Source organism: Pyrus communis, chromosome 12 (genome assembly GCF_041283825.1).
Source record: "Pyrus communis isolate YQ-2024b chromosome 12, ASM4128382v1, whole genome shotgun sequence".
NCBI lineage: Eukaryota > Viridiplantae > Streptophyta > Magnoliopsida > Rosales > Rosaceae > Pyrus > Pyrus communis.
Window position 1 is genome coordinate 2,371,381 of NC_142576.1, and position 19,083 is coordinate 2,390,463.

The 19,083-nt window shown below is 38.2% G+C and overlaps 4 protein-coding genes and 2 non-coding genes across 8 annotated transcripts; 4 read left to right on the forward strand and 2 right to left on the reverse strand.

Moving 5' to 3' along the window:
• The first annotated feature begins 163 nt into the window (after positions 1–163).
• On the forward strand, positions 164–4,850 carry LOC137746223 (uncharacterized). 3 transcript variants are annotated; one of them, XM_088681679.1, is made up of 8 exons: positions 164–448; positions 664–723; positions 1,083–1,154; positions 2,250–2,978; positions 3,080–3,149; positions 3,780–3,841; positions 4,543–4,610; positions 4,756–4,850. In XM_088681679.1, the coding sequence occupies exons 4-8, from the start codon at positions 2,868–2,870 to the stop codon at positions 4,769–4,771; spliced, it is 327 nt and encodes a 108-aa protein (XP_088537805.1). In that variant the 5' UTR covers positions 164–448; positions 664–723; positions 1,083–1,154; positions 2,250–2,867; the 3' UTR covers positions 4,772–4,850. The 3 variants fall into 3 exon arrangements, 1 of the variants encoding a protein (XP_088537805.1); XR_015954263.1 differs by lacking the exon at positions 4,756–4,850 and having other exon boundaries at positions 3,107–3,149; positions 4,543–4,746; XR_015954262.1 differs by lacking the exon at positions 4,756–4,850 and having other exon boundaries at positions 1,083–1,147; positions 4,543–4,746.
• A 1,181-nt stretch (positions 4,851–6,031) lies between these two features.
• LOC137746282 (uncharacterized) lies at positions 6,032–7,674 on the forward strand. The gene has a single exon (XM_068486358.2). The coding sequence runs from the start codon at positions 6,244–6,246 to the stop codon at positions 7,405–7,407; it is 1,164 nt and encodes a 387-aa protein (XP_068342459.2). The 5' UTR covers positions 6,032–6,243; the 3' UTR covers positions 7,408–7,674.
• A 2,027-nt stretch (positions 7,675–9,701) lies between these two features.
• On the reverse strand, positions 9,702–9,783 carry TRNAS-UGA (transfer RNA serine (anticodon UGA)). The gene has a single exon. It is a non-coding gene; the product is annotated as a tRNA-Ser (tRNA).
• Positions 9,784–10,531: 748 nt separating this feature from the next.
• TRNAA-CGC (transfer RNA alanine (anticodon CGC)) lies at positions 10,532–10,604 on the forward strand. The gene has a single exon. It is a non-coding gene; the product is annotated as a tRNA-Ala (tRNA).
• A 497-nt stretch (positions 10,605–11,101) lies between these two features.
• LOC137744053 (phosphoglycerate mutase-like protein AT74) lies at positions 11,102–13,290 on the forward strand. The gene is made up of 2 exons (XM_068483914.2): positions 11,102–11,680; positions 12,692–13,290. Exons 1-2 carry the CDS (start codon positions 11,209–11,211, stop codon positions 13,129–13,131), a joined length of 912 nt encoding a protein of 303 aa, XP_068340015.1. The 5' UTR covers positions 11,102–11,208; the 3' UTR covers positions 13,132–13,290.
• A 1,428-nt stretch (positions 13,291–14,718) lies between these two features.
• LOC137745448 (glutathione synthetase, chloroplastic) lies at positions 14,719–19,070 on the reverse strand. The gene is made up of 12 exons (XM_068485411.2): positions 18,676–19,070; positions 18,012–18,181; positions 17,688–17,763; positions 17,210–17,340; positions 16,880–17,002; positions 16,703–16,784; positions 16,490–16,569; positions 16,342–16,411; positions 15,735–15,856; positions 15,472–15,611; positions 15,205–15,397; positions 14,719–15,044 (listed from the first exon to the last, which is right to left on the reverse strand). Exons 1-12 carry the CDS (start codon positions 19,024–19,026, stop codon positions 14,921–14,923), a joined length of 1,662 nt encoding a protein of 553 aa, XP_068341512.2. The 5' UTR covers positions 19,027–19,070; the 3' UTR covers positions 14,719–14,920.
• Between the last annotated feature and the right edge of the window lie 13 nt (positions 19,071–19,083).

Below are 19,083 nucleotides of genomic sequence, written 5' to 3' on the forward strand. Positions count from 1 at the left end.
ACGAATAGAAGAAAATGAGAATGTATGGGAACTGAAAGGGTAGAGAAGCCGATCATAATATTATTACTTTTTACTATAACAGACTGTTCATAAGCACAGTGTTGTTCTGGTTTTACCCTCTCTTAGTTTCTGTTATTTCCAGTCTGCCACTGTTTATATATGCCAAATATTTGTTTCTCCGTTTCTTCCTCCAGTCCTGCCTTCTCTCTTCCCTTCTGCGCGCAACTCACCACGCCTCCCAACCACGACCACTACACTCCTCCAAACCACCACCAACCTATCCCTCTCACTCTTCTTGGTCAAGCTCTCGCCAATTTTTTCGTTGTTTTCGTGTAACCAATAGTAAGGGTTTCAGACATAGAGCGGCCCAATTCCTGCCGATCGGCGGTGGATCGGGCCTCTCCGTTGCCTGGAAACAACTTCTCTCACTCCCAGGAGATACATTAAGGTATTGCATGTTCAATATTAGTTCATTTTAAGAAGGATTGAAGGAAACTGTATAATCTGCATATGAATGCCCTTAAACTGGAGGGATTGGCATAAGTTGCTTTGTCCGTCCTCTCTTCCCCAGGTTTTTGTTTTCAATTTTTTTAGCTTGGGATTGTTCGTTTTGATCGGATTTTCGATTTTTTCTGTGGGTTTTCTTTTCTGGGTTTGATTCAGATTGTTTCTTTGCTGCTGGAGAATGGAACTGATGCCAATTCTAGGAATTACTGCGGGCAGGTACGAAAGTTGGTGCTTTTTCTCATCTAGATTATGATTGTTTGACAGACAGTAATTTAATTTGTGCTTCTGAATCCCCATTAGAGTAAATTTTGGCATGTGGGTATTGATCTGGTTAGAAAGTTTAGTGATTGGTTTGCTTTGTCGCATAAATCAAACCCTCTTTATCGAAAAAATTGAAGCTCATGAGGGGATTGAACTAATTTCATGCTTAAGATTGTCAAGGCCACAGATTTCATTTTAGCGAAAATAGATGGGGAAATGCTGCTGCGATATTTTCCTTTAGGTATGTTCAACGGAATTGTTGTTTCGTGTTTGATGCGAACGTTGATTAAGTTGTTTGATTTCTGTGTTTAAAGACAGCATTGATGCAAGCGTGCCGATATGGACATTGGGAAGTTGTACAGACCCTCTTGCTCTTCAGGTGCAATGTAATTTTTTATTCTCGTTGGTTTTGTGTTTGATAAGTCAGTGAGCACAATGAAAGATTCAAGAGATGTTATCAGTGGTTTTTAAGTGCATTAATGTTGGACGTAAAAAGTAGGGTGTATATTGACTGGGGTTAAGTTCATAGATCAGATTTCTCTCTGATCTGTGAATTTTTCATTCGAATAGGCAGGCCTTTGCAGAGGAAATGCTCATGTCTGTCTTTTAAGGATTTCTTCCAAATATTTAGATATGTGGTCTGCACTTTGAGTCCTACTATGCATCAATGCATTTTAAGTTGCTTAGATATTCCACTTGCTAGATATTTATGGATTCTTGACCGCATATTCAGCCGTTAAATTCAGTAATATATGTTGTACATGAATTTCTACATAGGTTAGATAAAAGGAAGACCCGAAAACTAGAAAATGAGGGATCTCTTTCATTTTCATGTGTCGCACATTGGCATATGTATAATTGATTTGTAGCTTTCGGGTCCTGCATATGGTACTAAGCATTTAGCAGTCAAAAGAAAGAGCTGTAAATATTCTATGCATATTGTATATTTTCCATGCAACTGCTTATGCCTATTCAGGTTGGTTCTCGTCCTCTCTAAGGCTGAATCATATGGCCTTGCTGCAATAAACTATTGACCATATGCTTTAACTTTTTCATCACAATTTGTGGCAGTTGTTAGGGTTTCTACGGAGGTAAAAGAAGATATGGAATTAATGTTGGTTGTAGATATTTCGTTTGAAGTGACCCCCACTAAATTTTGTTTGAAATTAATTTGGGTATTTTTAAAGGAACTTTAACGAAAAGCTCCCGGTACTACCACATTTTTACACTAAAAAGTAAATTTTGGTACTATTCACTTTACCTTTTATTTTGTCTTTATCGTTAAAACTCAAAGTTTTCAAGCCATTTTTATTAGTTTTCTTTATTTTTAAAGGAACAAATGTTTGTTGGTGGCTGTCTATGGATCATGAATTTTTCTTTAATTATTTATTTATAATATTTAAACTTCCTAAGATTTGGATTTATGTTTAGTAGTTTTCTGATTCATGTTTGTATTTCGATTTTTGAATTGCAATTTGCAGGTATGTGAATCGTAAGTTTAGCATTTCAAGGCATATAGGATACGAACTTATGTTGATAATAGTTAGGTGGGATTAGGGGAGACAATTGATGAAGGAAATTGGGATTGAATTTGGTTTGCAGCGAATCAAGTGGTTCTCCTTAGTGAAACCCTTTTCTTGTTTTGCTTATATTTTTCATTGAAAAGGTTTTTACTATTTTTTTTGTATGAGTTCAATTGTTTAGATTTACCCAAATCATATATTGCAAGGCGGCTTCCTTATAATTTGTATTAAGCTGACTATTTGAACTCTCTACTAAATCTTTTGTGTAATAACCCGTCTCGGAATTTACGTAGGAAAATAGGTATTTTTGTATTTTCACTAAGTTTGGGGACACCTTTCTTTTTAAAATTATTTTTGAGCCTTAATTGGTGAGCCCAAGGGGGCCACCCCCTGTTTTTGTTCCCGGTTCTTTCCCTTTTCTTTTTTTTCTGAAAAGTCTCTCTTCTCTCTTCTCTCTTTCTTTCTCTCTGTCTTTCTCTCCCTCTCGGTGCTCCTTCCTCCGACAAGAACACACACACACACACACACCCATGCCCACACCTATAACTCTTTTCTAACCCCGTGGTTGTGCTTTGGATGTCAAACCACGAAGAAATCACCTCGGAGACATTTCCTAGTTTTCCGGCGAGCACCGCCCCTTTCGAGGCAATTTCCGGCCAAACCACGGCGAGTTGGCCGGCGTGCGAGGTATCAATCTCTTCGTCTCGCTGAGTACTACAACTTTCCTTTTTGTTTCACCTAATTTCATTGAGTATTGAAGAAGTTATACTCATTTGAATCTTACCCAGTTTCCGGCGGACATCCGTGGCTTCCAGGCTGTTTTCCGGCCAACTCCGACCACAATGACGGGAACCAAGGGTATATTTCGATTCCTTACCTTCGGGGCTTCAATTTGGTATATTGAATGACATGTTTTGGTTGAGTTTTGAGCTCCAACGGAGCTTGGGAATTCTCCGGCCGAATTCCGGCGTCCTTCTCCGGGCACCCAGGCCTTCGGGCCATCTCCCACACCCACGGGCCTTAGGCCTGAATTGGTTTCTGGCCCAATACCCTCACCCTTTCCTTTTTTTATTTTTAGTTTATTTCATTTGAAAACCCAAAAGGCCTTAGGGCCTTGGTTGCAGCCCAAACCCATTTCCCCTTTTAACCCAAACCCATTTTCTGTTAGCCCAAAACCCAAAACCCAAAAACCTAAACCCAAAACCCAAAACCCAAAACCCAAAACCCTAAAACCTGACCCGTGACCCATGACCCGTGACCCGTAGACCCGTACCCGTTGACCTGACCCGGTCAACGGTCAGCGTTGACTTTAACTGGTCAACGTTGACTTTAACTGGTCAACGTTGACTTTGAACGTTGACTTTTTGGGTTTTCGTGCGGGACCCCTCCTAGGCTAATTTCGACGTCCTGAACCCGTTTCTGACGTCCGTTTTCCCAAATTCAATCGTTTGAGTAGAGTTTGACTAAATGTACCCTTTATGTGCTTAGGGGCGTTTAATTGTGGCGTTTCCGTCTTCGCTAGTGGCGTGGCTTTTCGACGGCGAAGTACTGTGAGTGGACCCTTTCTGAAAATGCATGTTTTAATGGTAGAATTGCATACACAAAAAAGCATGACTTGATGATTATGTTTTATGAAACGTTTTGAGATAACATGCTTACTGAGGCTAGTTTGAATTATTACTATTTTTCCTATAACCCCTGTTCTTATAGCATATCTGATGGATGACGATATGATATTTAGAACATGTTTAGAACACCTCTTTATAGTATAGATGATGGATGACTTTATACTATGAAGTTGTTTTTCAATATATGTATGTTCACTGGTTTTGTACTTACCTAGTGGTCCTTTCCGCTACGGGATGTAGGGATAGATCCGGTCCGTCCCGGGCGACGGTTTGGTGTTGGCATAGGGCCTGGAGTGTGTTTTCCTCTGACTGTCTGCTCAGAGACGGGGAGCCGGCAAGGGGCCTGAAGTGCATTTTCCTCTGACTGTGTGCTCAGAGACGGGGAGCCGGCATGGGGCCTGAAGTGTTATATCGGACATTCACTAGTGATTATTATTTTATGCGAATGATGATTTGAGACATTGCACGACATGCTAGGTTTCGGAAAACCTATGTTTATCATTATATTTGTGTTTTCATAAAACCTGGGGGTTAGTACGTTGATAACTGTTTTATTATATATATATATATATATATATATATATCAACTTGGTCCACTCATGTTTGTTTTGCGCCCCCTTCAGGACTTAGAATCGAGGCATACAATCCCGACGTCCAGGCACTTCCGCATCGGCATCTTCGAGTCCTCTCGGTGTAGGACCCACTCTTTTATTTCATTCAATTTTATATTATTTTCTTTTAGTATTCTAGATTAGAGGTGTGCTATGAACACGGTCCGTATTTGCATATTAATTATTCTTTTATATTTATAAACCTTATTTATCCCTTGTTTTCAGCATTTGCACTCAATAAATGGCTTTCGTCACCTTCGGGTGTCGGCCAGCACGTGCCTATCCTGGTATTCGGGGAATATCAGGGTCGGGGCGTGTCATTTTGCATGTAAATGGTATGTAAATACACATCAATTATTATTTTTTTGTATGAAAATAGTACTTTGTACAAAAAAAAATTATACGGTTTTTAATCCCGCGGCTTCACGCAGATATCATTTGCTAGTAATTAAACTTAAATGATTTCCAAAAACTATTAAATTTTTCTAAATACTTTAAAGGATGATAAACAGCGTGAATGATTCCGATTATCTCTAACTTTATAATGAAATTGATTCCAGTGTCAAATGTAGAATCTGTATAAAACGGGGGAAAAAAAAAATGGGGTAAAAATACAATTTCACACAATCAAATTTTGTTGTTTTTTTTTTTAAACCTCAGCTACATGTAATTATAATATATCTTTAATAAAAAAATTAATTACTTAATTAAAAAAAAAAAAACTTCTCATTCTCACATTCTCTATCACTCTCTTCCTCTCTATCTATATTTCAAAAACAAAAATAAAAATTTTTCTCACACTTTGTGTGTGCCCATATGCTAGTAGAAAATAAAGGAAAGAATAAAGAAACACTGGTACTGTTAAAGAAACTAAATTCGTAGGTAAAATTTTGTAAACTAATGACGTAGAAGTTGATAATTAAATTCGTACTCATTTATTATTAATGATAAATCATTTAATTTGTGAATTCTAAAAAACAAGTAATTGTGATCAGAAGATGGTGATGAGGATTGCGTTATGAAGGCTAGTGGAATATAAAGGCAGATGTCCGAGGCCATCTTACGTGGGACCCGGCATACTTTGCTCCCTACTCTCCATCACTACAGCTCAAATAATTTCTTTTTCTTTCTATCACCACCTTTTATACTCTCTTTTTTATAAAGGAATTGTTATTGATACTTCAAAAATCTAATTTAACACTTTAAATTTTTTATATTTGTAAAGAAAAATATATTGGTGAGAAGTGTAAAATGAAATTTTTGAAGTATCAATAACATTTCCCTTTTATAATTAGGATTGTTTTCGAATTTCTATATTTGGAGTTAGCGAATATAGAGATCCGAACCATTTATTTAAAAAATTGATGATCTTTATTAGTCCATTCAACTGATTCACTTTACATAATTAAAAGTTCATATTTCTTTCTTTCCTGTAAACGACTCTGATTTTATATCCGTCAACTCTGAACTAAGAAATTCGGAAAGGATCTCCATTTTTTTTCTTTTGCCACGCTGGCGCTCTCTTCACCATTCTTCCCACTAGCACCACCCACTATACTCTCTAACCTTCTCTTTCTACCATCATGCATTTTGGTTGCCCTATCTTTGGTGAGAGGTCTATATTTTAATAGCATTCCCACTCCTCTCTTTCCTCCCCATTTTTCCTTTGCAAATTACAAAACCGAACCTATTTTTTCTTCTTGCTTCTTTTCTATGTACTACTACTGCTGTCCTCTCCTCCTCCTCCTCCTCCTCATCCTTCTATTCATTTCTCTATTGAATCTATATAAAAATAATAAGCTTAGTAATATTATAATTGTTTTAAATCCAATTATGATGATTAGCTTTTGTAGAAAGGTCACTCCTCACTCTATCCTTGGCCTCACCACAACAACTACTACCACAGCCACAACAACAACCTCCATTGATGGTCATGAAAAGCTCTCATTAAAATGTCACCGTTACATTTCTCCTTTAAGTTCTACAAGATCAGGAGGAGGAGGGTTACTGGGGTTGGTTGCTGCAACCGAAAACGATAGCAAAAAAAGCCAACCTTTTGTTTTGGAATCTTCATCCATCAAATCCTCCTCGTCATCACCATCAAATTCATCAACACCAGCTTTGTCGCCGGTGGTGTTTGAATTTGGAAAAAAGAAAGATCCAGGTGGGTTTGGGTTCATAGACGACATAGGAGGCGGCTTGGACAGCTTGACGTCGTGCACGGAGAGTCTAGGGTTTGAAAGTTCGAACGAGAGGCTGGTGGACGATCATCAGATCATTGAAAGAATTAGCCATGTTCATGAGAAGGCTGATGAGAATGATCAAGATGGTGTCGAGGAGGATGCATGTTTGAGGATGATGAGGCACTCGATGAAGAGAGCGCCGAAATGGACGAAGATGGGGAAGAGGAGAATGGAGCCCAAGAAGTTTCCTCCACCGCTTTCATCGTTGAATCAAAATGGACACCCTAGATATTATCTGAGGCCTGAGAGGAAAGATGGGAGGTTGGAGCTTACGGAGGTAAGGATTTATAGGCCTGAGATTTTTAGAGCTTATCGTGAAGATGGACGGTTGAGACTGCATCTTGTTAGCCACGAACCTCACATTCAAGAAGAAGAAGAACCAATATTAGAAGGCATAGAAGAAGTACAAGGAGAAGAAGAAGCATTTCTTGATGATGAGGAGGAAATTATTGAGGAGGAGGAGGAGGAGAAAGAGGAAGACAGTGTTGGTGGAGAGTGGCTGAAGGGAGGAGCAGAAGGGTTTCGGCGGTGTCAAAATCTGGTGAACCACCACCGTGTCCATCACCACCACCACCACCACGACGGCAACTTGCCTGTGTGGAGCCAGCAGCAGCATTGCGTGACAACCTGGTGATGATAGCATGATCTCATCACTTGGCTAGCGGATCAGGAGAACATGGCATGATGTTCAAGTGGCAGCGTTGAGAAGGAGACAAGTGTACGTGTAGTTAATTAGGGCATTTCCTCGAAATTAGGGTTAAAATGGCCAGCTTAATTAATTAATGGTAGAGAGGGTACATTTTGGCTTAGCCAAACTGATTAAAGCAAATTGCTCTTTCTCTGTATTAAGTTTGAATGTACTCATCGTAAAGTTTAGATGAATTTATCATAAATTTCTTATTGTTTGTTTTTAAAAAAAAAAAAAAAAAAAAAAAAAAAAAAAAAAAAAAAAAACCTAATTGTATGGCAATTAGGACGCTAGGTGTCATGGATGCCTCCCGGTCGAGTGTAAATTATCTTATGTACGTGCTGATTAAGTTGATTAATTAGCATTAGTACTATTGTGAGTGTGAGTGAAATATAAATTGCATGGTTGACGTGTCTCAACACTTTTCTGCCAATTTAATGTGAAGACGGTGTGAAATCTCTGCCGTTGACAGCAGGCAGGCTCTGCAGATGAAGGACTCTGGAAACGCAGACCCAGAAGGCCCTAGCAAAGAAACACACATGCACAGATGATCATATCACTTTGCGTTTCCCAAATTCAGGAAGTTTCCGTTTTTCAGACTTAAGATATATTTATATATAGCACGCTACTTCCACTTATATTTCCAATGCAATTTGCCACTTGTTTCTGATTTTTTTTATTTTTTTATGTATTATTAATGAGGTCAGTTGATGTTAGTTCTACTGTTTCTGGGAGAAATTTTTCATTGCACATGTAACATGGTACTACACATTAAGTGTCACAAGCAATTAGTTGAATTATTTTTTAAAGTATTTAATCAATTATCGTGATACTTGGTATATCAAACCATCTCCCTATACATTTGAAAAAAAAAAAAAAATCTTCCTATACATCATCCTCTATTATATTATCCGTCCTATTTTGTACATGGCGATAATTTCAAATATCCACACTCGATAATCTTTTCATGCAGATATTTCTTTCAAAAAATATATATTATATGGAATTTGATAAGATGGCTTAAAATTTTGATGTTCACTGATTAATTGAGACACACAAATTGATCACCAGTTCTGACATGCACTAGTCTAATACCAAGTTGGTCGTTTGGAATTTGAGTTCAGATCTTCAGCATTCATTTTGTGTTGGCTTTTCTATGGTCTTTTTATTGATTGACACGTTTTAATAAAATTAATCTTCTTTAACTTTGTAGTTATAATTTTAACACGTATCAATCAGTAATTCAGGTCATAAAGAAGCCAAGCACAAATGGATGGAAAATATTGGATCTCTTAAAATTTGGTGATTCACGTGTTGAAGTTTGGCTGGCTAGCTAGTTAGTTAACTAAAAAAGCTACCTAACCACTCATGAGCTTCATGGGATTCGTGTTGAAGTTAAGATATGTGCATGCATAAGTCAATTATAATTGATTAGAATGTTGGCCCTATAATTTGGGTGACAAGTGGTTCATAGTTACTACTATGTAGATAAGCTTGAGCTAATAATATTGTTATCACCACCAGTCAACTGGAGAGAAAGGGATTGAGAGGGACTTGTTGCGAGGTAACGTACAGATTAAAGACAAAAAATATAAAGGAACGAAATTAAAAGGGTTAGGGTTTTCTGGGTATGTTGTTGACTGCTAGTCTGCTACCATTAAAAGGTGGGAAGACTTCATCGTAAGAGACATATACATCAATTATATATTACTAAAATCTATACATACTCATAGTCGTGGTCGTTTGATAATAATTTTATTTTTTTGGTTTATTTTAATTTTTATTTGTTTGAAATAGATGGTATATATATTGGAGAAAAAAGGATTAAGAAAGGTGATGAGAGAATAAAAATATAATTTGATAGTAAAAACAACCTACAACGTCTTTTGATTTTTAATTTTCATTTTGCGTGTCTTTGTTTGTGCATTGCTTCTGCATATCTTCAACTATATCTTTCCTTCACTCTTTTGTATTTTTATTTCTTCCAATGTATTCTCCGTCATTTCTAACATAAAACTTAAAACAAAACAAAAAGGATGATTATGAAACGAGCCTTAATAACAATTTTATTTATAAGTTCTTTGATTATTGCAGTTCTTAATTTGTTACAGCATATTTAACTGGTTAGCAAGTAGATTTCAGTTTATGTTATTTGCCAAAGGAATTGATAAATAATTAAACAAAAAAAAAATCAGTGGAACTAAAAGTTAATTAAAGGCGAAAAAATGAAATAAAACAAACGTCGACAGCAGGGTTCGAACCTGCGCGGGCGAAGCCCAACAGATTTCAAGTCTGTCTCCTTAACCACTCGGACATATCGACACTTAAGACCATCCTCACCTCTGTTTTATTTTACGAGTTTCAAACTCTAATTCAGATCGACTTTTATTTTTGAAAGAAACTATCATGAATCCACTGACTAAGAAGAAAGTTAATATCAGGTAGTGCTCACCTAAGGGATAAATTTTGAGCACTGAAGATATCAATGAGTAAGATTAAATTTATTGGGTTTGTGGATGATAATTACTGGAGTATTGACAGTTGGATTCACGATTCCTCAAATATTTGTCCCTCGTTAATTTCTTAAGAAAACACTAAGAGTTGTACATCATCTCTATAATATATGCGTAGGAACATAACATCCCCTAAGAGCCTGTCAATTCACTATTGTTGTGTTGTGTGGATGTGGTTGGGTAAAAAAAAAAAAAAATAATAATAAATTAAGGGGTCGTTTGTTAATCATTTTGTCTTTTCAGTTTTCATTTTTTGTTTTAACTTTCTTGAAAACTGAAATCTTGTTCGGTAACTATTTTTAGTTTTCAAAAAAAAAAAAAAAAAAAAAAGCTGAAAACTATTTCCTTGAGTTTTCAAAATTTGACATTCAGTCTTCACGTTATTGTTTTTATTTTTTATTTTTCCAAAAATTGAAAACTGAAAATAAAATGATTAGCAAAGGGCCTCTAATTAATATAAATTATATTTAACAATTGCGCTTTTATAGAATGAATAGAAAGGGTCAAGCTAACATTATCTCTTCTTCTCTTTAAATACATATACTTGTTCAATTAGCGGGGACGTAGCTCATATGGTAGAGCGCTCGCTTCGCATGCGAGAGGCACGGGGTTCGATTCCCCGCGTCTCCATTGTGTTTTTCCATTTTCTTCTTTTATTCTTCGCCGTCGGATGCGACACTGGGTATGGTGGACTGGTGGTGGTCTGAACCGACACGTTTAATACTTTAAGTGTTGAGTTGGCAGTCGACCCAAGGTAGTGGGTCACCATTTTCACAAAATACACGTTCCTTTTTTGTTTGTTATACTTTGAAAAAAATATTAAAAAAAAGTCAGACCCGGGTAAATGTTAAAAGAACTAAACTATCATTGTTGATGCAGTAATTGAAAACGAATTTCATATTCGTATTTCACACGATATATTATGAGTATTATTCTTGATGTTGATAAACTATAGAATAATGGTCAATGAGATTAAAATACTTATGTGAATATTTTCGTACCTTAAAAAAATAAACTGTCATGACGAAACTCGAGCCGTTACTTTTTTTTTTAATTACAAAAAAGTTATATTAAAAGAAGTAGAGAGAGTCCATAAATTAAGGGAGTGAAAAACCAAAAGCCAACATTGTCACACTCCATCATTTGAAACTCTGATTTTCCAGACTGAAAATCTTAGAGAGAGAGAGAGAGGGGAGAGGGGAGAGGGGAGAGGGGAGAGAGAAGAGGTCTTAAAATGCAGCAACAAAATTCCAAGGGGAGATTACAGCCAGTTCTACCGAAGCGGATAATCCTAATGCGGCACGGCGAGTCCGAAGGGAATCTCGACCACGCCGCCTACACCACCACCCCCGACAACAAAATCCCACTCACCCAAGAGGGCCTGGCACAGGCCCGGCTCGCCGGGGCAGAGCTCCACCGCGTCGTCTCCGACACCACCGGCGCCGACAGCCCCAACTGGCGCGTCTACTTCTACGTCTCCCCATACGAGCGGACGCGGTCCACGCTCTGCCAGATCGGACGGTCATTCTCCAGGACGCGGATCATCGGGGTCCGCGAGGAGTGCCGGATACGGGAGCAGGATTTCGGGAACTTCCAAGTGCAGGAGCGGATGAAGGCCACTAAGGAGACCAGGGAGCGGTTCGGCCGGTTCTTCTACCGGTTTCCGGAGGGGGAGTCCGCCGCCGACGTCTACGATCGCGTTTCGAGTACGTCTTTTTTAACTCAATTTTTGGATTTGGGTTTTGTTTATTTAGCATTTTGGAAGTACCCCAATTGGGAATTTTTGGTTTTTTGTAGTAAAGCTCAAAACTTTTACGTCGTTTTTGTCTTTTGGTGGTTTGGCATTTGGGGAAACATTTAGGTAAAGTATGTGCATGAATGCCTCGAACTTTGACAAGGCGATAGTCTAAACTACGGGTTGGAGGATTCGAACTTAGGTGCTAAGAGGCGGGCGCACTGCCGTGGTCAACTTTGCGTAACCAATGTCTGCATTTAGAGAGAGAGAGAGAGAGAGAGAGTTAGGTGCTATCTGAATTTTGGGTTTCCATTTGGAGCGGCATATTATGATTGAATGCTTTTGTTTGGGGGAACCAAAACATGCTCCAAATGTCTGTACATAGAGAGTGATATTAGGCAAATGCCAAATGATGATTGAAGTATGCACGTGTGGGTTAGGCCAATTGGCTAGCAGTGCCCCGCCCCTTTGCACTTTAGTTCGAATCCCCCCTCCTCGTAGGTTTGAGTAGAGTAGAATATCACTTTGTTAAAAGTAATGATGATTAAAGTATTGTCTTGCACACAATTAAGAGGTTATTGACGAGATACTGCTTCATGGTCCGAAAATGGAAGATGGCAAGAGCCGTAAATGGAAGTTCATTTTAATAGAACTGCCATACGAACAACGCTTACTCCGTGCAGCTATATGAACTAGAACACTAATCTTTGGGAATTCTGTGTATGTTAAATTTTTAGCACTGGCTTCCAGAATATGTTAAATTTTTAGCACTGGCTTCCAGTATTATTCATCGTTAGAGTTGTACGATCAGTTTGACATCACTCTTCCTGATGAGATGAATATATGAAGGTTTCGAAATTCTTTTACGCTGAAAAGTGTGTGTATTTAATCATTTGTGCAATTGATTGCTGCATAAAAGTTTTGGTTTCACAGATTTCACTACTGAAATGAATATGATGCCTAATGAGACAGATGATTGCAGGTTTTCTCGAATCCTTGTGGAGGGACATAGACATGAACAGGCTTCGCCATGACCCTTGCCACGACCTGAATCTTATAATAATATCGCACGGGTTAGCATCACGCGTCTTCCTCATGAAGTGGTTCAAGTGGACGGTCGAGCAATTTGAGCTCCTAATCAACCTTGGAAATTGCGAATTTCGAGTGATGCAATTGGGAAAGGGTGGAGAGTACAGCTTAGCAATTCATCACACTGAGGAAGAACTACAAGAATGGGGTCTCTCACCCGAAATGATAGCAGACCAAAAGTGGCGAGCCCGCGCCAACAGGGTTGATTGGACTGAACATTGCCCCTGGTACCTTGATGCTTTTTTCGACCAACTAGCTGAGTCGGAAGAAGACAACGGAGACGGTGATGAAATTTGGCATGAAACTGATGAAAAAATTCCGCAAACGAATTGACCAATTCTTGAACCAAACTGATTCTTTTAGCATATGAACATAGACTGCCCCAGCAATTGGGTTGGGAATCCTTTTGATTTGACCTTGTACTTAATTGTTGTATGTTCGTACTCTCGAAAATTCGAAATAGAAATTAGCAACGACAAATTTGTGTTCAAATGATTTCAGCATAGGAAATATTCTGATTCCATTAGAAAACAGATGTTTGATTTGGTGGATGTTTTCTTGATTGAATGCTCTCTCTCTCTCTCTCTCTCTCTCTCTCTCTCTCTCTCTCTCTCTCATTTATTCATGAAGTGCTAAACTACAAAGTGCAGCTTGACGTTCTTGCTCCAATGCATTTGGAATATTCTAGTTGAAGGGAAAAAAAGAAATGAGATGAAGCATTTGACAGGGGATTGGGTGTGAGGAGAAACTTTAAAATGAAACTAGGGATATATCTCGAAATTAGTACCGCTCTCATTACGTGAGATGTTTCACGTGATGAGACAGATATTAATATATCACATGATGATAGAGATATTAATGTAAGTAGTCATTAGAAAATAAGAGAAATACTAATGTGTAAATATACCATTGCTTACACAAGAATCCCCACGTAAGAGAGAGACACGAGATGTAACAAGCATTGGCCAAACCAAATTCGATCTTTCAGAAAACAAGGCCTTCCAACAATAATTAATTAGTGGAAGGGTCTCTTTCTTTGTTTCTCTCTCTCTCTCTCTCTAGAAGTCCAGATCCAGTGGCTTTATCCCCAGTTTCAAGCTTCAGCTGCCGCCCTTTGCCTCTTGCTTGGGGTAGGCGGGTAGCTTGCTACTTCTTCTTCCCTCCTCTCTCCTTTGCCTTTTCCATCTTTTTCCTCCCCTCTCATCTCCTCTGCCCCATCCCTTTCCTTGCATCCAACTCTTCTTCCTCCCCTTTTCCAGTTTCTTTCCTACATTTTTATTCCCGGTTCTCCCTTGAGTTTAGCTCAGTTTTCTCTAAGCCGGATCTCAACTATCCCTTGAGCTTATCTCAAATTTGGGCTTCATGCCCCTTATCTGGCATTTTTCGCCTACTTTTACTGCTTTCTATCTTTTAATTTTCCTTCCTCCCTCCTTCTTAGCTATGATACTTTATCCTCATCCCACCATGTACTTGGATCAGCAAGCTCCTATCAGAAATTGGATACTAGATCCATTACCCCCATCACTTCCCTTGCCCCAACAGACATGCCTAATCCCGTCAAGGCAAAGTGTTGGGTATTTTACATATCCTCTTAGCCTCACTCTCTACCCATATGATACTTTGTATATATTTGCAGAGGTCCATGAAAGAGACTTGGTTCTAGCGTCTATTCTCTCGATTTGGAATTTGGCTTCCTTTGAGGATGTGGCGACGACGGTCTGGTTTATGCTGCTTGAGATTAGAATTATTTTTGTTGTTTATTGTTGCAACCTTCGGGCCTAAATTTGTAAGGGCCTTCCGTTATCTTGAGTTGCAGCTCTCATTTTGCTTTGACCTTTTATTTTGTCTGTTGTTTATCGGGTTTCTTTTGGACCTTGTATTAGTTTTTCATGTAACGAAAGCTCTACCGACCAAAAAAGAAAAACAAGGGCTTCCTGTTTTCAACGAAACAGCATCCTTAAAGGCTAAAGCAGCATTCTTGGTTTAGCCTCTTACTCCACTGAAATTACCCTAGACACCTCGGATCTTGTCGCGCATATGTTTTGTTTGAGTAAATAAATCGCTGACGAACTGTTTAGCTCTATAAACTAAGCCGTTTAAGTATAATTAGGAGCCGACTTCTTCAGGTTAGATATAAACTATCTAAGACTGCAAATCCAGCTGCAACTCCACCTTCATCTGATGAGGAAACCTTTGTCCGCATCAGGTAGCCGCATTGGTCGTTCAAGATCACTTTATCTTTGTTCCTGCATCAATGAAAAACGCGGCATTAAGATTCCACGCCTTTGGTACAGCTTTGTTCGCACATTATAAACAATGCCGACAGAAGTAGATTGCACCCGTGCAAATAAAGAGAAGGGAAAAAGAGAACGGAAACCCGAAGATTTAGTCAGAAAAGTCATATACCTTAAGTAAGCACCGTATACCCCGAGCTCAGATATGGTATCATCTCTATAACATACGCCCTCACGCATCAAGAATGTGTAAGAAACAGTTGGGAATATCCTCTGCATTAGGATATAAGCAGCATCTGCTTCCGACCCTTCCTTCTGCAATTGTACGAGGGCTTCCCTTACATCATCACCGTAGATATTGTTCCCTGAAGTGTAACAATGACTCATTAATAATACTTGTCATTACAACAATCGCACAACAAAGTCTAAATTCATTCACCTCCGCCTTCTCTTTGGGGCTTCATAACAAATAACCCGGGGCTCTCTATTGCCTTTCTGACAATATCCGAGTCATCCAAACTCCACAATCCTGCAAAGCATTTTCGCAGTTTTGCAATGTCCTCTTTATCATTAAGGAACCTGCTTACATGAAGATGACAAAAAGTTATGATGTTACTGGTTGTAACATGGTAACCATTCTTCCCTAAAATTATGATACATAACACAAGGAAAATATTGAACGGAGTTGTGAGCCAGCAATACCTCTCAAGAACGTTAGGCTTTGCAAGTTCTTGTTGAATCTTTTTGGTCCCGACTAGATGATAAGAAATTGAGGGGCACTTGATGGCAGATGACTGCTCCATAAGGAACCTTGCTCTCCACTCCTATAAATTGAGAAACATGGTATTAAAAGCCATATAGCAGACATCGTCACACCCTGAGGTCATATTATGCAACTGAAGTATCATTTTTCTTTTATGAGTAACACGTTAAGTACCATCTGAAGCATATTTCAAAACGCAACAAAGAACTGCAATGAGCAATTACAAGTTTTACACGGCCAAGTTACATCGCTACATGCATGCAAATTATTTCAAGTCAGGTTAGATAAATAAACACGCATGCAAGCAGACAGAGGTCGCTGCACCCATACTTACAAAAACAAAACATGCGGGATTAGCCAACCAAATTTACCCCCGAACAGACATAGATAAATACATGAATTTACAGACTTGAAATTACTTTTTACCCTTTTTGCGGATAAGTAACTACATTTTCTGCTAGTGAACAACAAATGTTCACCACTTAAAGGAAGAATCTCCCATTATTCTTGAAACAGAATCAGTATTTCAGAGTAAGACTTGCTTACTGATTCAGATGGATAATCAATTGGTGTATAACCAGCTCTGAAATAAACAATTGCAACTTCTTGGCCACCCCTGCAAGTTCGAAGCTTTCTCAGATATTAAAGTCAAAGATATAACATGCTAGATCCACAAATCTAGAAGGGTACATACACAATAAGTGTTCCATCTGGTCGAAGCTTCCCCTCTGAATCAATTTCAGCCAATGTTTTCCGAAGAGTTGATACATTATGTGTGTTATACAGTTAAGGAACATTACTAACTGGTTCATTACCAAAGATATAAGCATATAATTGATAATTATATACATTTCCGAGAAATACCACTTTCACCAACATGAAAGTTTGTTTAGAGCTAAAAAGGATATCTTTCTTTCAACAGAGCAGAAAGCCAGTGTTGGTCATACATGTTCCGCTCTTCAGGCTGAACCACGAACAGGATTACGGACCTGTACATATATGCCAATTTAACTACTCATTTAATTGCTTCACCGAATATAGCAGGAGCAGAAGAAAACAGATGAAATAGTGTTTCAGTTCTAACCTGGGGTTATTGTATTCAGTCCAAGCTTTAGCCAAAGCCTCTACAAACTGAGTGGCTGCAGGATTATTAGGAACTCTTCTGGAATCTAATCCAAGATATTCTCCATAGTGATTAAGTAAGCACCTGTAAAATGAGAGGCTAAGGGTAAAATAATTGGTATTATTTGCGCTGAAATTTTTGGCACTGGAAATGAGATTTTAACAGATATACACATATCACTAATATACAGGAATAATTTCATTAGTTGAATCTAGCATTAAATTGAGAATTCAGAAATTCATAAACAAACTACAGAATACATGTTAATCACAAAATCTCCTATTACTTAACCTGTGAAGGTCGCTGACAAGACAACCGAGTCCCGGAAATGAAGATGAAATTGTGTTCATCTCTATTTGAAGGAGTTGTTTAGTTTCTTCATCAAGCATATAATCTGAGCGATGTAAACCCAAGCGTATATCCTATTTCAGTAATTAGAAAAGTTTAGCATCTTCCCCAGCAACAAGCAAGAAGATTCTTACACACAAACAGAAGCTAAGTTAAATCAAATCAAATGAACACATGAGTGGCATCCGGAACTACATACTGTAATGGTCCTTTTTTCCGTTGTATCACATCATGGGTATGTATATCTATCACATAACTTAAAATATATGTATCTAAAAGAACTCCATCCAACAAGTTTATAAGAAACGAATCAGTTGCTAAACAAACAACATACGCTAGATTCATTCAACTAAATGAATCACATTCTATGAAGTTCTCCTCTTACAATAATTAGTGTGAAAATGCTGTATTGAAAGTTTACCTCTTTCTTGTTGATCTCTAGCATCTTGGAGTGAATATCTAGAAGTCTAGATGTAAAAGCATCCACTTTCTTCGTTCTGCGATTTGAAGATTACAATTAAATTCCTTCAAGAATTGCTCTAACCTCTAGAGCCATTAGATAAAAACTGCAGATGTCATGTATGTTAATTCTCTCTTATCCCCATGCACAATTGTTAAAGTTCAAAGTAAGTTTGTTAGGGGCAAGTTTCTACAGAGATGGTGAGACACACAAAAGGGTATGGCTGTCCTAACCCACAATTGTTCTTACGTGATTACACCAATCTCACTCGATGAGAAAAAGTACCTTGACAGTGAATCCTGCAGAAACTTTGCATCCAAACTCACTCGATCGACAAGTTCATTAAATATGGGGGATAACTCATATGCTTGCTTCCAATGACTTTCTGGAAACGGCATCGGAAACAAAGCAAATGGTGCATGTACCATGCCTACACCAGGTACTTTTCCTGATTTCTGTAATTTACAGAGTTCAGCATCAACATCAAATTAAAGAGTTTAAGTTATACGTTTACATTCTCCGAAAAAAAAAAAAAAAAGTTATACATTTACATATTTATTGTAGATTAAAAATTTCCTATAACTTATGGCAACTAAAAGCCTTTAAATTTGATCTAAAAGTAGTGTTCTTCTTCACATACAACTATAAAGAACAAGTTATGTACTTCTTGCAGAAAAAACTTCAAGTGCTTTTGGAACCATAAAACATTTTTCCCAAAAGCGCTTCCAAACAAGCCATAAACTAACATCTAATCTAACAAAATCTGAAGAAAAAAAAATAATAATCTTCTACCATACATGATGAGTCAAATGTTCCACTTTTTCAGCAAGCTAAAGACTTCCAAGACCAAAACACACAATTAAGCCAGAAAAAGCTTCAATTTTCGTAAATTCTGTTCCAATCAGTTCAAAACCAAACAAAAATTCAGCAGGGCAACAAAAACACAGACCTGAACGGACTTGTCACCAACAACAAGCCCATGAAGAGAGCTCCAAACAAGAGCATCATAGACCATCTTCTCCACCAGCCCCTCATCAATCCCATGAAAATCAATCATGGGTCTTTTGGAAACTCCCTCCTGGATCTCCCCAACTTCAACTTTCCCACCCAAAACCTGAGAGGGTTTCTGGGACATGATCCTCAGATGGGTCTGCGGGATTTGGTGGGTGGAATGGAATTTGAAATCGGGATTTGGGAATCTTGATTGCTTAAAGGCAGATGATTTGGGGTGCGTGAGGAGGAGGGAGTGAGTGGAGAGTGTGGTGGTGGAATGAGAGCACCAAGAATATGAAGTGCCCATGTTTGACCCTCCTGGGTTGTGGCCTTAAAAGTGGCCTTAAACTCATAACTGGGCTGC

What these genes read in the sequence shown, in the direction of transcription:
- LOC137746223 (XM_088681679.1), top strand. Translation starts at nt 2,868, where the DNA reads ATGTCAAACCACGAAGAAATCACCTCGGAGACATTTCCTAGTTTTCCG. An exon ending in CGAGTTGGCCGGCGTGCGAG is followed by an intron (nt 2,979 to 3,079) that starts GTATCAATCTCT and finishes AATCTTACCCAG; the next exon opens with TTTCCGGCGGACATCCGTGG. An exon ending in CTTTTCGACGGCGAAGTACT is followed by an intron (nt 3,842 to 4,542) that starts GTGAGTGGACCC and finishes CGCCCCCTTCAG; the next exon opens with GACTTAGAATCGAGGCATAC.
- LOC137746282 (XM_068486358.2), top strand. Translation starts at nt 6,244, where the DNA reads ATGTACTACTACTGCTGTCCTCTCCTCCTCCTCCTCCTCCTCATCCTT.
- LOC137744053 (XM_068483914.2), top strand. Translation starts at nt 11,209, where the DNA reads ATGCAGCAACAAAATTCCAAGGGGAGATTACAGCCAGTTCTACCGAAG. An exon ending in CGTCTACGATCGCGTTTCGA is followed by an intron (nt 11,681 to 12,691) that starts GTACGTCTTTTT and finishes AGATGATTGCAG; the next exon opens with GTTTTCTCGAATCCTTGTGG.
- LOC137745448 (XM_068485411.2), bottom strand. Translation starts at nt 19,026, where the DNA reads ATGGGCACTTCATATTCTTGGTGCTCTCATTCCACCACCACACTCTCC. An exon ending in TTGGTGACAAGTCCGTTCAG is followed by an intron (nt 18,182 to 18,675) that starts GTCTGTGTTTTT and finishes TGTAAATTACAG; the next exon opens with AAATCAGGAAAAGTACCTGG. An exon ending in TTGATTATCCATCTGAATCA is followed by an intron (nt 15,857 to 16,341) that starts GTAAGCAAGTCT and finishes CTCAATTTATAG; the next exon opens with GAGTGGAGAGCAAGGTTCCT.